The sequence below is a fragment of the Haemaphysalis longicornis genome, unplaced genomic scaffold, assembly GCF_048455015.1.
Source record: "Haemaphysalis longicornis isolate Haplotype H1 unplaced genomic scaffold, Haemaphysalis longicornis Haplotype H1 scaffold_1, whole genome shotgun sequence".
In the NCBI taxonomy this organism is placed as follows: Eukaryota; Metazoa; Arthropoda; class Arachnida; order Ixodida; family Ixodidae; genus Haemaphysalis; species Haemaphysalis longicornis.
This window is the reverse complement of record NW_027526203.1, coordinates 455,652,703-455,668,942: the sequence shown is the minus strand read 5'-3', so window position 1 is coordinate 455,668,942 and position 16,240 is coordinate 455,652,703. Positions and strand designations below refer to the sequence as shown.

At 45.7% G+C, this 16,240-nt stretch overlaps 1 protein-coding gene across 2 annotated transcripts in view; it reads left to right on the top strand.

Annotated features, from left to right (window-relative positions):
- Nucleotides 1-9,625, top strand: part of Slik (Sterile20-like kinase) — a 42,284-nt gene extending 32,659 nt beyond the window's left edge. Inside the window, exons 14-21 of one of the 2 annotated variants that reach the window (XM_077687865.1) lie at nucleotides 1,269-1,392; nucleotides 1,469-1,597; nucleotides 1,722-1,865; nucleotides 1,932-2,061; nucleotides 3,851-4,173; nucleotides 4,250-4,375; nucleotides 6,338-6,451; nucleotides 7,832-9,625. In XM_077687865.1, the coding sequence (XP_077543991.1) occupies nucleotides 1,269-1,392; nucleotides 1,469-1,597; nucleotides 1,722-1,865; nucleotides 1,932-2,061; nucleotides 3,851-4,173; nucleotides 4,250-4,375; nucleotides 6,338-6,451; nucleotides 7,832-7,987 (1,246 nt within the window). In that variant the 3' untranslated portion in view covers nucleotides 7,988-9,625. The remainder of the gene's footprint in view (nucleotides 1-1,268; nucleotides 1,393-1,468; nucleotides 1,598-1,721; nucleotides 1,866-1,931; nucleotides 2,062-3,850; nucleotides 4,174-4,249; nucleotides 4,376-6,337; nucleotides 6,452-7,831) is intronic. The other variant, XM_077687866.1, reaches the window with a different exon arrangement.
- The last annotated feature ends 6,615 nt before the right edge of the window (nucleotides 9,626-16,240 follow it).

The following is a 16,240-nucleotide window of genomic DNA, read 5'->3' as shown; positions in this document are numbered from 1 at the left end:
AAGGAAAATTGCTGAGGAACAACTGCCATTGATATATAAATAGAGGTCACTTGAGATCGTAGTTGTATATGACCTATGCTACTTCTAAACACAAGAGATTTGAGTACTGCTGTAAGTAGCTTTGTTTAATACTTCAAAGTGGGATGTTCTGTTAAGTAGGGATGTGGCAAGTAAAACGATTTTTTTTTATATATGGACCAAATTTAATCACATTTATGTAACTAACCTTTCTAACAACAAAACTGAAATTGCTTTAAGGATACCTTCTTACTTTTTTAAGTTACAAGACTCATTACCTGAAAGTTGCTTTCAGCATAATTAACTAATTATGCAAGAAGTCAGCAACATTTTTGTGTCAGTGTGATCAGTAATGTCTGTTCTGTACAAGGAAGCTGTTAGATTATTGCATTATATCCTTTAGTTATAAAAAAGAACAATAAAAGTTTCACCTTCATTTCGAAATCAAATAATGTCATGTCAAAAAGAAAGTGAAACTTCTCTCGTTCATTATGATGCTGAAATAAAGCAATAATCTAATAGCTTCCTTGCACAAAATAGGCCTTCCTGATCACACTGACACAAAAATTTTGGTTAATTCTTGCCTAATTAGTTAATTAAACTTTGGGCGACTTTGAGAAAGTAATTGCTCTCGTAACTCGTAAGGTATCACAGATATTTTTAAACTGATTTCAGTTTTGTTGATTTCAATTGTTTTTAACTACATAAATGATCCTAATTTGATCAGATTTTAGTTTTACTTGCCACATCCCCCCTCAAAATCGTTAAAAGCAGCAACTGCCTCCTGGGGCCCAATTCTCTGAAACGAGACGCCATCGTTTTGGGACAGCGCGGTAGCGCTATGCAAATGCATGTGTTCTTGGGTTGGGGCACCGCTTTGAGGGCCGGAGACAGAGCAAAAACCCCTGAGGGGAGCACTATGACGAGGGTGCAAGCTGACACGTGGCATTGCAAAAGTGACCTGCAGTATTGCCTGTCGCTTTGCGCCCTCATCAGAGTGCTCCCCTCGGGGGGGTTTTTGCTCTGTCTCCGGCCCTCAAAGCGGTGCCCCAACCCAAGAACACATGCATTTGTATATGTAGCGCTACCACGTCGTCCCAAAGCGACGGCGTCTTGTTTCAGAGAATTGGGCCCCTGGTTTGTCTTTGTGCTGGGACTTTACTAGGATGGGATGGCTCTGTCCCAAACCTCCTCCACACTTGATGGGCTCATGAAAAATCTTCCTATTTGTGCCACACTTTTGTTTACAGGAAGCAGGAACTGAGAGAGCTCAAAATGCTCCAGAAGATGGAGAACAAACAATTCCAAGACCTGGACATGAAGGAGGAGTTTGCGAGGGAGCAGCAGCAGAAGAAATTTGACCAGGAGCTCACGGTACCTGTTACACTTCGACGTATTGGTTGAGGTGCCTTGAATGGGAAAAGAGGCTAACAGATCTGTTTTTGCTTAGACACTTCTGCGGGATTATGACAACGACTTGGAGGCATTGAATCGCACTCAGAAACAGCAGGTGGAGAAAGCTGAACAGCAGCAGGACCTAGACTTGAAATATGCTTCAAGGCGAATTCGCTCAGAACAGGTATGACTTGTGTGACATTGATTTATTGGAAAATCAGTGTGCATTGTTCACATAGGAATAATGTAAATATAGAACTGATCAGTGTGTGCTGACCGCAGTTTATGATTTGGACCATCACTTGCAGGAACGAGAGCTGAAAGCTTTCCGAGAGAGCTTGAAAAACGAGGCAAAGCTTCTGAAGCAGGAAGTTGAGCTGATGCCGAAAGAAAAGCGAAAGGATGTGTTCAGGGTCCGGAAGGAAAAAATGGATCTCGAACAGGCAGAAAAGGTAAAATTCTCGACTGCATTGTGTGTGCTTGGTGCCTGGGGCCTCACTCTCTCCTTCCTCAACCAGGAGAGGCTCTTTGTGGAGAAGCTGAATGAGCAGCACGAGTTGTCAATGAAGCGGTTGAGTGACAGCCACCGGGAGAAGATTGCACTTCTTGAGAAACAGTTCCTACAGCAGAAACAGCAGCTGCTGCGAGGTTGGTTTTCCCTGCCCTCCTGCATGTTTTGCGCATCAGCTGTGTGTGCCATCCATGGCAGCGCTCACTGCACAGTGTTCATGCGGCATTGATTTTTCATCAGTAGTAAGGTAGGATCTCTGGGCCTTCCCTCCCTTCCTGTGAGGGGCAGTAGGTTTCCCTAATTGTACTACAGTCTCCAGCACTTTCTGAAAATTACCTTATTTGGCCACTTTGGCCAGGCTTGCAGCCTATGCTCATCAGTGGTGCGGGCCTCAGGAAGCCTGTTCAGATGTTTGCACTCATGGAAAGCCTCCTTCATTCTGGAGAAAAATTGCACCTCAACATTTCCTTCTTCTGTATTGTAATTCTGTCAGGGTTCACACAGGTCCTTGAAAACCCTTAATTTAGAAGTGTAAATTTGAAGACCTGGAAAGTCCTGGAATTTTTAAAGGGTCCTTGAAAACCCTTGATTTTTCTGGAGAGAACCAATGGCCCTATCTTTTCACAAGAATTTAAAGTGTTTGTCATGAATTTTAGGTGTTAAAATGTAAAGAAACATTGTAACAATCAAGTTTCAGTGTATTGCGTGAAATTACGAGTTGTGGATTCTCATTATTACGAGGCAACATTGGGAGCAGCACTCCTCAATAGAATTCATGTCACGATACAATCCTGTGAAAGCCGGCTTCTGTTCTCTATCTTGCATGTTCCATCTAGTCTGTGGACGGCCTTGCGTTGCATGTTTCTGTGCCTCATACGCTCCATCTGCGTTTGCTTTTTCGTGCTAATGGTGGTCGTGTACATAGTTCATCCTGCCTTGCAGCAACACTTGCTGAGTTAATTTCAGCTGATACTCTTGCTGACAAAGCACGAGATCCAGGCAACATAAGTTTTGAAATCAAAATCAAACAGCCTCAGCAAAACACCAAGAAAAAAGAAAAACCTCTAAATACAAACTATGAAATAAAAAATAAAGCTGGGGGAGCATTCATGAACCCATAGCGCCTATCTAAATGTGCATTAATGTTCTTAGGTGTTGGGCAATAACAAAATTTTGTATTGTGTTGAAAAAGTTATAAATAATCCCAGATAAAACATAAGATGGGGACCTTGAAAATGTGTTTTCTGGTCCTTGAACGTCCTTGAAAACCCTTGAATTTTTGCTTTTGAAGCCCGTACGAACCCTGTCTGTGGTAACAGCACTTCATTCGTCAATCAAAGCAACAGTGGCTACTTTTCAAATGGAGGCGAAAAGCGAAACAACCTGTGTGACGAGATTTCGGTGCATGTAAAAGATCCCCAGGGGGTTAAAACTGATCCGGAGCCCTCTGCTGCGTCACGCCTCCAGCACGTTAAACCCCCAAAATTTTTGAATTTCTTTGACCTCAATACGTAACGTTTGGGTTAACATTGGGCTGTCGCCTACCTACTGGGGATTTTCGGCCACCGCCAATAGGGAACTCAGGCCAGCACAAACGTGGGGTTTACTACTAGTGGGAATTTTCATGAGAGGCCTCTGGATACAGGCAGCCAACGGGAATTTTATTGAGCTACATGCAACCAATCAAAACTTTCATGGCAGGTTCTGGCCACTTTTTCTGCCAACTGAGCCAAGTAATTCATGAGTGATGCTCATGCGCTTGAGATGAGCAACTCCAAAGTGGCAGCCTGGTGTGGTCACTTCTTCCAGCTGCCGTGTGGTTGGCAGTAATAGCGTTCGGCATTAGAACCTAATTTGTGGCTAGCTCAGCAATGCTTCCTGGAACTGCTGTTGTGCTGACCTCCCTCCCCCCTCATTGTCGTGCAGCGCGCGAGGCGGCCCTGTGGGAGCTGGAGGAGCGGCACCTGCACGAGAAGCACCAGCTGGCCAAGAAGCAGCTCAAGGACGGCTTCTTCCTGCAGCGGCACCAGATGCTCATCCGGCACGAAAAGGAGCTGGAGCAGGTCAAGCGGCTCAACCTGCGCCGCGAGGACGAGCTGCTCAAGCGGCAGGCCCTCGAGCGCCGCCAGCTGCCCAAGCGCATCCGCTCCGAGATGAAGACGCGCGAGCTCATGTTCAAGGAGAGCCTGCGCATCAGCCTGCATGGTGGCCCCGACTCGCCCGACGAGGACAAGGACCGGCTGCGCAAGGTGGGTGGGTGGGCCACTCCCCTTTTTCTTTTTTGCCTGCCGCGTTTTCACGCGCTCCCTCCCTCTCCGCCCTCAGTTCCAGGAGGCCGAGAAGAAGCGCTACAAGGCCGAGCACCAGCGCCAGGAGCTCAAGCACCGGCGCCAACTCGAGGAGCTGAAGGCTGCCTCGGACGCCACCATCAAGGAGCTCGAGCAGCTGCAGGTGCGTCTTGCCTACGGCCGCTTGTGTTGAGGCTGTTCTGGTGCGTGGTAGCTGCCCCCAGGGGCCCGAAGGAAGATTGTGAAGTGAGGTTACAGCTTTTGATTCCCTGCAAAAATGGTGTGTTCAGTCATATTCACGAGATGGCCTAAGAACTAGACACCCTGCATTCTTTCAGGGCCTGCATGTTGTGGTGCGTTAATGAAGGAGGGGAGTAACACATAGCGAAGATTTTTTGTGGCTGCAAGGCCGGAGCTTCAAAGCATAGCAGTATTTAGCCTAATACAGATGCCCGGGTGATTGTGCTGGTAAGAGCTGCTGCAAAATTCTGTGGGAAAGCAGTGGCAGTAGTGGACACTTTTCTTTATGAATGCGAAACTTTTTGGTGTTCGAATTTAGAACAAATTCCCTGCTCACAGCAAAGGGGCTGCGGTGTTTCTGCATGGCCAAGGGTGATTATAGGGCTTCTTGTTGGTGTCATTCAGGAGGTGGGCTGCATAGAGAATGGATAGCCAGAAGTATCACCTGTCAGAATGCAGAGACACTGCAGCACGAGTGAAGTTCAACTTTTACTGCAAGGCAAAAACCTGCCTGCTGCCAGAACCATACCGAACCAAAGAAATGAGACATAAAAGCAGTGGCCCAAGGAAATCAGGTGAACAGAAGCCCATGGGGGACTGCCGTAGAGTTCAGAGAGAAGCCCACGCCACACACTGTTCCACCCAACGTGAAATCTGCTGAAACAGCAGAGCTGTGGATTTTTTTTAATGAAGATTCAGTTTAGCTTCGGCTTCTTTCCTGGGCACGCCTTGGCAGCTAATTGTCTCATAGTTTGTTTCCGTATAGTTCCGTTAAAACAGTCACAGCCGTTTTTTGTAACCCAATTCCCCCCATTGTAACCCATAACTTTTCAGCAGATGGTAATTCTGTAACATTGACATGACAACTTCCCTGTGATGAGTAACAGTTTAATCATCTCAGCGGCTTATTTTTATATAATTTCTCGTGGGATACTTTTGATAACACAAGAGTTAGAGCCGTTTTATGTAATCAGACCCTCTTCATAGATGACCATGCTCCACTATGCAACATGCAATGTGGAAAAGCCAGCTTACAAAGTGCAAGCATGTCGATTCCTTCAGTCGGCTTTTATATATATATATATATATATATATATAATTTTTTTTTTCCCTTCTAAACTGGGAACTGGTTTTGTGCGTGAGAGAAATCTGCTTCAGAAGGAGGGTGACATGATACCAGCAGAGATTGTTGTCAAGGCCAGCCCTAGAACAACTCCGCTGTTAATATCACCCGCCCACCTATCTGCCCTTTTTGGGATGAAGTATCATTTTAATACCAACTCCAAGAATCACCCATCCCCTGAAAATCTCATTTTGATGCCTTTGAAAGCCCGGGAAGCTCTCTTCACAAAACCATCTAATCGGTCCTCTAAAAAAACTGTCAGTGACCTGTCTGTGAACTCCACTGGTAATTGCACTTCAGACAAAAGAGAAGATTCTTGTCCTGTTTAGATGGGAACATAAAAGCAATGTAGAATTGATACTTTCAAGAAGCAGCATTAGTGTTCCTTTAGTTTTTCACACTTTAGTGTTCCTTTAGCAAAGTTTTGAGCTGCAAGCAAGAACGTTTAGATTCAACCGTAATTTATTTGTACTGGTTGCTGCAAATAGCGCAAGCAGTATAATTATTCAGGGGAAATTGGAGAGAGAAGTGCAAGCTCCAATAGTTTATTTCTAAGCAAGCAAAGCACCATTTATCCTTAAACAAAAAGCGAAAGAGCTTTAAAATGCGTGACCGTTTAGTTAAAACGAAGTTATTCGGTCCTCAATGTCATTGTAAGCTGACATGTACTAAGAGCTTTGAATAGCTTCATTCGCCTTGTCTGTCCCGTGCTGCTCCAAGAGTTGAGCCGTGAGTGGAGTGTCTCCTTTCTTTCACCTTCAGAATGAGAAGCGCAAGATGTTGATGGAGCACGAGACGCAGAAGCTGAAGCAGTTAGACGAGGAGCACAGCGCAGAGCTCCGTGAGTGGAAGGCCAACTTGAAGCCACGGAAGCAGGTAAGGTGGAACAAACAAATGGGGGGGTGTACCAAGGGCTACTGTGGCACCAGTGTATCTTCTCCAAGTGGGAGCAGGTTTCATGGTGACAGCTTGTTTCAAGCTTTGCATAGAAATGAACCGTCAGTAGAACCTTGTCATAGCAATCAATGGCCACTTCATCCGACTCGTGTTAGGATGCCAAGCAGTACGTCACATTGCAGGGCTGCAATGGAACCGAGCTGAAGACGTGTGTTCCAGCGATCAGAGCAGTAATGCTCTGACTGATTGTTAGCTAAGCTTACTTTCAATAAAATTTTGGCTTACATATCCCAGGTGACTAAGCAATTGAGTTCATAGAAAACATTTACGTGGTTGCTGTAGGATTTATTCTTGTTACAACTGATGGTAAAAAAAAGTATACCACTGGTGTTTAAACATGTCCCCTGCTAAAATAAAGCAAAGGAAGTAGTACACAATATATCACATAGTCATGCGGGATATGTATATATAGCAGACGTGTGGAATATATAGCGTGGTTCAGCGCTCTCCCATTAGCTCGTGCCGTGCGTCACCACCGTGACAGTTTGCATTTTTCAGAGGCACGGAGGATACGATTGTGCCACCCCCGGGGGTGTCACTGCAAGATTGCCTCCACTGCCACCTGCTGCACTGCTGCCAGGCACAAACTCCGCCTATTTTTGTAACCAGAAGTGGCAGCAGCCGTGGAACTGCACTGTGGCAGAAGCTTATGCAATTCAAGTCGGCAGAAAATGCACTTGAGCACTTTTTGGACACTTAGCCTTTGGCGGGTAGATAACGTGTGAACAGGAGATGCAGGAAGTTTCGTTGATGCGGGAAAACATTCTTTTGTTGAGATTTACAGGCATTTACCGGGGAGCTGAAAATGTTTCATTGTTGCGAGTATTTCGTATTCGTGGGAATTCGTTATCACAGGGTTTGAATGTCTTTGTTTTTATGTTTTTCTGGTCTCCCCATGCACTTCCATGGCTATTGCAACGATTTGTATGGCTTTCACCCGCACATCGAATTACGATACATTTTATTTTCATCTCGTTGACGTGGTAATGAGGGCATACTGTATATTCTGGTCAGCCTCAGTGCTTCTTCCTAAAGTCCTCAGAGAAGTCGAATGCAGTTAATAGGTTTAACTGCGTAAGCTGCTCATGGGGCAAAGAACAACAAATTCTTTGCTGTCAGCAAAAACAAAACAAAACTAACAAGAACGCAACAAGCGCTATAAGTGAATACTGTAAGTGGGAAGGAGGCATAATCGAAATTCATGCAAGCCCCCTGCTGTGCAGTATTGTGAATGCGATTGGTGCCAGCTGACATGGCACACTTTACTTCAGTCTCATGCATGTGACATTGCAATTGCAGAAACTCGAAGAAGACTTTGCCCGCCAGTGCGAAGAGCAGGAGCGTTTTTATGGTACAAGCACGTTCCTGAACGACTATGCCAACATGGATCGGGAACCAATGACACTTCAAGGGCCTCCGCGGACTTTAGACTCCTCGTACCACCAGGGTTACTGATCCTGCGAGGTTGTTCTAGGCTTCAAGGGTCTAGCATCTGGGAGCAGTGTATTTTTTCTCAATTACTTCCAGGCATAGTTGTCTGCCAGTAACATAAGTTGCTTGCTTGCATGGCGTATTGCCCAAGGGCATTCATTCTCTGGGAACCTTCCAAGGAGTAGTGGGAGTCTTTGTTGCAGATGGGAGAAATGCTCTGAATCACCGTAGTCAAGGACAGATGGCAGAATGCCGGGATGACTCTCTTAACACTTTGGGCATGTTGCTGTGGCAGCAACACTGTGTCGTAAGCCGGTTATACGTGGTAGTGAAGCATGTGCATTACCAAGATGTTAATTAGTGTCTGGCAATCTTGTGCTGGATTTTTTTTTTTTTAATGCATTGTTAAGGTGCACAGCTCAATACAGCTGGAATTATTTGAAGTTGTCTCGGTGACGTGGTCGCACACAGCTTGAGACTGTACATTGTGCCAGTGTCTTGTTCCCGTGTACTCTCTCCATGCCTTCTTCAGCACACCAAGGATGCACATGGTCTTCTTCAGGGCTGATTTCAGTGAGCAAACGCTGTCTGACAGTGCTCACAAGTGCCTGCGTGGAACTGCTGCCGCCAGTGTATTTTCTTTTTACCACTGTGTACTTTAACTAGGCCTTCATTGAAAGTTAGGACACTGCCTTTGTTGTGTGTTTGGGAACTACTTCTCTGCAAGCTTTTACTCGTTGATGTTAATCCAAAATGTGACTTATATTGGACAAGTGGCAAGTTTGCTTGACTTGTAAGGAGTAAATCTGCGGTGTTTTATGATGGACACGTGTGTACATTTCAAGGTGTCAAAGTGTCTGAATGTGCCTACTGTGGTAACTGCAACGTTGCCATCTGCAGTCATTGTTCCTGTAGCTACAAACTGAATGAACTAGGTACTGTGACATTGTCTCTTTTTCAGTGTTTCTTGTTCAAAGTGTAGCCTCTTGTTTTAACGTTTCCCTGTACAGAATGCAGACAGTGTCTTGTGTGTGTCAGTGGAGCGGCGAAAATGCACAACTTTTTCTGCAAGCTGGCAGAGCGGGTGGAGGACTTCTACGAATTGTGGAGTCCCTTGAGAACCAACACAAACTGTAAGTGGTGATAAGACAAGACCAAAACGGCCAAGCCTTCCAGTAGTGCAATTCCGGAGTGTTGGCGGAATACCTCTTTTGTTTGTTTTAGCTTTGTGTGGTTGTGTGTTATGTGAATTAAAAGAGAGCAAGTGAAAGCCCCTTTTGTTTAACAACCTGCTGTGCAGTGTTAACTACATTGAGCAGTTAACATGCCATACCCAATTTGCCTTGGTGCCATCTCGAAAGCATGCTGTGAGGATGGCTTTACAGTACTTGTGTGCAAGGAGCGCTCATGGGCTGTCTGCAGCAGACTTTTTTTTTTTTTTTTTTTTTTTCTTGTTTCATGCTAGTTGTCAAGGTCACATGTCTAAAAGTGCTTTGTTGAAACTGGCGTATTAACAGTTCCAGCTGACTGTACATAGTTTGGTATGCTTCTTCGTAGAGACTAATAATTTTCATACCATTATGAAAAAGAGCCTGCTATACTTTTAGACATGATATTTTTCAGAAGCTTGCTAAGCATAATAAAAGCCTTGACATGTTTTGAGCACTTGTCTTTATTTGTGTGTTAGGATTGGGAATACTGCCGACGTTTTGAGAGATAAGACCAGCCTGTTGAAACCCAGTGCAGGTCAAGTCGAGGCTGCTCCGTGGGAGATCAATGTGCCCCCACTACCAGCCTTTTGGTGCAATTTGTGTACGAGTGTTCTCCGCCTGCCCTTGCTACATCCTGCTTCTCTAGATGCATTTTAACTTTTTCGTTACGGCGGAAAAATGGCTGGTGTTAGGTGATTCCACAAAAATGCTTTTCTCTTGAGCAACTGGAGACATTGGTATTGTTATATATGAAGTTTAGTTGCCAAATAAACAAAAAAATGCACAAAAACGTATAAACACAATAGAAATAGGCGATTGTGCTTAGCCAGAAAATATTTTAGTAAATATGAAATATACAAGTTCCTATGTTCCTTAGCTATCATTCAGTCCTGTACACCATGTTCCCGATTTTTGAAGGCCCGTCAATCTAGCGGCCCTGACGGCTGTGCCACTCAGTGAATCAGTCGCACACCAACAGAAAGCAGTGGTAAAAATTGCAAGGGGAGCAGAAGACGTTGGTCCTGCTTTGTGCATTTGTTTTTCGTAGCAGTCCTTGCAATTCCTTCTTATTCTCCATCCTCTTTGGCTGGTGTTGTACAGGGTCTAGGGGTGAAAAGGGGGCGTGTCCTTGTGACACTTCGTTGTACTCAAATACCTACTTCATCGGAACTAAAATCTGACGATCCTATGTAATTGCTGGAGTCGTCACTATTGCCAGGGTCAGAAAAATCGACAGCAGCTACAGAAGTCCCAGCGATGCTAGACTGCCTTTGCGGAATGCTGCGTGAAGTGGACACCACTTCCGCCAAACTCGAAGCTACCATGGGTTCAGATTTCGCTCGCAACACGGGCTCTGCTCTTGAAATGTAACCAAACGAAACTGAAACTGATAGTTATCTGCAAAGTGCTGTTTTGAGTTTTCACGGGAGGTTTGAAGTTATATGAACTCGGTGTCCGATAGCGTATGGCACCATAACGAAAGAGTTGATGCTGTATGTGCACCAGCTCAGACTCCCATTGCAATAGTAGAAAGGCACTGTGACGCTGGGAAGGATGTTCAAACACCCTCGGAAATTTTTCCAGGCAGCGCGTAAGCAAGGCATGCTTTCGGCCAAACTCCTATCTTCCCATTCCCCATAACCCCTCCTGAAAAAGTTTCTGGCTACGGCCCTGATGCTGGTCTTGTGACGAGGTCATGGGTGTTTTTTGTGGTGCAAGCAAACAATGAAAATGTCAGTGTGGAAGGTCTTGGCGGTCTAGGTTCTAGAAGATCTAGATTCATAACCCTCCATTACGGTAAGCCTCGCAGTCCAGGTGTTGAAAGCTGGACTGCAGGCTTGCAACACCTGGACCACGTGATCTGGACATATAAAACAAAACTCCAACTGGAACTTGTGTGATGCCTGGTGCTGATCATTTCATTAGACAGAGTCCGGGTACAGCAGACACATTCCAAAGCTCAGATTTCACAAAAGAGGAAAAACTTTGAGAAAGAGAGGAGCCAGTCCACTGTCTGACAGTATTGCGTGCATATCAAATTGCCATTGGTGAAGGCATGCCATGCACGAACAGCCAAAGAAGGCGATCCACAAGATGGCACAAGGTTTAGAATGTGGACCCCCACCAGCCATGTGAAAGTTTGGTCCTACCCGCATGTTCACAGTCCCTCCGAGTTCGTCTTAACGGGAAATTGTTGTACATATACCTATGTATATAGACACACAGTAAAACCCCATTACTTCAAACTCCAGTAGCTCAAGAAAAAGATTCTCGAATTCCAAATTACATTCCCCCACTTATGCTGAAAGCTTTCAGGCATATGTTACAAAATAAAACTACATTAGGATGGGTTGTTCCTTTTCCACTGTCCCATTCTCGTGCTCAGTCTTTTCTTGCGAATATGCAACACCAACTAGCCCAACAGCATGCTATACTTTGTTTTGGGCATGGGCCCTGGATTACTCAATATTTTGCCATGGGAAATTCCAACAAGTGCCCTCTTTTCAACTTGGTCGTAGGTTAATGTGGAATGCTGCAAGGTGCTTAGAAAGCTGATAATCACTGCGTGAAGGTAGAAGTGGAACAAAGGGACAGCAGTGTCTCCCACATCATGTCATCCAGGCAGGGTAGAAGACTGAAACGGTGGAAGCCCGGGCGTACTGGAGGGTGTGCGTCGAGCACACTCTTCAATAAAGAATTAAGAAATTCGGTTGTGCCACTGAAACACAACCAAGGAGTGCCACAGGCGCCGTCAAAATGCAGCATCGACTTGGGGAGTCGGGGACGCTTGCTGTCTAATTCGGATTGCAGTTGTCCCTTCTCTTCGGAGTTTTTTCACTCACCATCTTGTTTCCCTCTCTCGTTTGTTGGTAATCTCTTTCCAGGAGTATAATTTGTCAAAAACAAAAAAAAAATGCCCATGCAAATTCAGTCTTAGTGTCATGGAAAACCAACATATTCAGCTTATTTTGCGTATAGCGTGCTGGCGATATTGTTGACATTGTTTTGAACTGCACTGAACACCAGGGAGGAAGACTGTGAAGACCCACTAGACCTAGATCCCGATGCTAGCTGTTCAAAAAGCTTGCTGTATTTTATGTTCAAGAATGTTCAATTTCAAGAAGTATTTCGATGCTGCCACGAGACCACTGTTTGTTTTTGCAACAACGACTTCTGGCAGCTCAGTAGTGCAGTATTCATCGCAGGATGTGCCTCCATAACTTTCCCTGCCGCAAATGCTGCTGTATATGGCATTACTGCACTGAGAACAAGCGAAAGGCTTTTGTAGAAGTCGACCCATAGTGATCATCATTAAGTACCTGCAACAGCGTTAACGGGGCGAAAGTTGTTGGCGACTCAACGAGGCTTTCGTCACCTGAGGGACAGAGATCAGTCACAATATCGCGAGAGGAGTTTCCAGTATCTGGTGATGCAACTTCTGTTCTAATAAAAAGACGCTTGTAGGCAGCTGTAAATTGACAGGCAGTAGGGCGCTGTTGTTTTAGCCGCCCTTTCCTTTTTACGCAACCAAAAAATGTTTCGATGTGTTATTGAGACATCTTGAGCGTGAGCGAAATCGGCAGCTTCCCGTCGCCACAAACCCATCAAAAGGTGCTGACACCGTGCATACATATAAGAGTCCAGCAAATACAGTTAATTTGAAGGCCTCAAACACCGATTTTTTTTTTTGTGCATCCTTGCGCCATGTTATGTACAATTCAGCCTTTTCAAAAAAAGTCTTCATTGAAGCCTGATTCGCCTTTCGGAGAGGTGTCTTGTATGACCAGCTGAAAGGATTTCTTGAGTTCAAGGCATCAAACTGGCGGTCAAAGGTCGTTATGAATTCAGGCGTACCGTGCGCACCTTTGAATTGCGGATTCAAGCTTTAATGTGAACTCGCAAAGTTCGAGTGCGTTTGTCACAGACGAACTGAGCGTCAGAACTGTAAAGCGAACTTTCATCTTTGGTGATCTAATGCTCGTATGCATCACAGAGTACACAAAGACGAGATGAGGTAGGACCAGCCCGGCGGATATAAAAGTTGAGCATAGGAACTCTACCAGAAGCTGGTTAACGGGACCTCGCACCGACGAGATTCAGAAAAACTGCCCTATTGCCACGTGGACATAAAAACAATTATAAATGCACTGCTTTCACAAACTCGTTGGTTCGTTTTTGGTCGAGGTAAGACGGTGCAGTAGTTATAAAAACTATGCTGAAAAGGGTAATCCGCTTAGAAACTACCGTGCATGAAGTTAAACACTATGTAGACAGTTAAAATATAGGCCGACCGTAGATTCTTAGCCAGCCAATGAGCTGCGCGTGCAGGTCAGTGCATAGAGGCGACCCATCGCATTTCCACTTAAACAATGCACAAATTTAATGCGGTAACGTCGACTAGAAGGATGAATGCGTTTAAGCTAGTTGACTGGAAAGATGATAGATGCTTAAGTTTAGCAATACCACTACTAGAATTGCTGCCGCGGTACGTCTGCGCGGCGGCCCGCCGCGGTCGGCTGCAGCGGCGGCCTGCCGTCGAAGTAGACGACACGCCAGAGTAGCGCAAGATTTGACTGCAGCGCCGCTAGTTCTCGCGATCGCCACGCGGACCGCCACTCCGGCGACACCGGCGGAGCTTTGAAGACCAAGGCATGACCGGGACCGGGCAGCTGGACGGGTGGCGCCACCACTGGGCGCTCCCTTCGTTAGTGGAATGAGCCGGTGCGTTGGACTACACAGCCTCCCAGTGTTTTTGTTGCGTTTGCGTCGGTGCTTTGTATGTTTTGGTGGTGTTGTGAGCTTACGTGTGCGGTGAAACAAAGTCTAGACATATGTTTTGCGTTCTTAGATGCAGTAACGGGTACGTAAACTTGTCGGCCATTTCTAAAGTTGGGTATCGTCTAAAATGACATGATGCTTTTTGCAGCGATCTACGCTTCGCTCCACCCGTTCTGAGTATGAATGAAACTGCTATTATCAGCATTAATTTCTTCTTAAATGCACTAGCGGCAACGTAAATGTATTTGACGCTTCTAAAGCCCCAACCACATGAAGCGATTTTGCGAGCGACTTGGGGCGCGACGCGACTAGCGACGAACTACTTTTCGCCGCGGACCAAGTCGCTCATCGAATCGCTCGGTTCTGGGTCGCCAGAAACAGTCGCTCGCCTCCCGGAAGTGGCCTCAGCGACTAGCCAATAGGAGAGCCCCTACGTAAGCACGCAACCTCCGGTTTTGGAAGAGAACGGGGGGAAGACTGCAAATCCACGCAGCGGAGCAGCGGATTTTCCGCAGCGGTGCAGCGGAAAAGAAAGCTTCGCGTGGCAAAGCTTGTGTACACGCTGAAGCAGGAGCAAGAAGGCTCCCGCACACACTGGGTGAGACCCGTGTGGGAAAAACGACGTCAAGAAAGCGAATTCTTCACGGCGTTCATGTTGGAGCCGAGAGACGAGGCGCAGAAGGAAACGCGTGCGCTATCGCTAACCCAAACCAGTTTTAAAGATGCAATGAAGTGCAAAAAGCAAGGTAGAAAGGCGTAATACTTTTTAGTCATGCTTTTTATGACAAATGAACAAAAAAATGTTTGCAAACAACCACCGTACCAAGCGCGTGTGTGCGGCAACATTGAAATCGCCATCCTCAGTCGCTCGAGCAGTCGCTGTCATGTGGTTGCCTCGGCGAGCGACTTCGGTTTGGCGACTGCGGATCCTAGTCGCGTCGCTCGTCGCGTCGCTGGAAAAATCGCTCCATGTGGTTAGCGCTTAAGTTTGGGAATGGGCTACATTGACATGAGCACTTTTTGGAGCGCTCTGCGCACGGCTCTGCGCGATCTATAGGAATAAAACTGTTAATGTTAGTATTCATTTCTTCTCTGGTTTCAATGACTACGGTCTCCACGCCGATACGTCTGCTTTGAAGAGAAAGGCACCTGCGTAGCCGTGGAAACGTCGTGGCAGGTATACACTTCCTTTCTGTAACCGGGAGCTTTGTGCCTTCGCTTTTGGTGAGCGACACAGTTACAGCATTGGAGCCTGAGATCTGAAGTGGAACCCCCACGTTTGTAGGGGTCATTTTATCAAGAGCCAAAGTTATTCAACCACCCAAAAGCCCAAGCTACAAACCATCCCTCCTCTCCTTCCCGTTTTACCACCTGCATGGTAAAATGGGTTTAAAAAAATAAAATGCGGCACTGTTAAAAAAATGTGGCAGTGTTAACATCAGCCTGTCTTTTTAAATGCTTAAGTATTTTTTTATAGAGTACCTGAAAAAATTGTGTAATGCCTTGTGAAGACACGAAAACGCGCGATTAATTGCCTCAAATAATGCATGGTGTATCAGCCCGAGTCCGCCAGCACAGACACATTTCCGACACACTGGGAGAAATTTGTATTTGGAGATTTGTGCATGGCAGTTCAAAATCTAACAGCAAAATCATCCAGCCCTCCATCTAACAATTACGATGGTTGAACGCGAAGCTTTCTTCGTGCGAAATCGAATGTAATGGCCACAGTCAAAGACGCTGCGATCAAAAGACCAAACTGCGCGCTGGTCAAATTCAAAGCTCAACTAGTCAAAGTTTAAATCCAGAAGTCAATCAAGGAAACCCACACGAGGAAGCTTTGCTATAAAACATTATCGTCATTAGACAGAGGAGGGCATTCTTTTTCAAGCGTAGGTGGCAGCTTGTGAACTGCCTGCAGCATTCAGTTGTGAAACTGAGTACAGGTTTTCGGCACCCTCCTGTCTCGCTTCCTTCAGCCACGCAGGAATTTGTTTTTGAAAAACCCTTAACCAACTAGCCAGCAACCATTGCAATTCTTGTAAGGCAATGCTTTTCTACGACAAGCAATAACGTTCTATTATCATTTCGTATTTATTCTGTAAACGATTCCCGATGACTGTAGTAAGAGCATTTCTGTGAAATAAACACGTTTCTGCCGTAGTTAATAAAGTTACGGAAGCGTCGTTTATCACAATTTCTGTTTTGATGTAAATCTTAGAAGGCACCCCCAACTTCGTCTTTCACTTGTGCACGATGCCGTTTCGTCATCAACGGCCAAAGACCA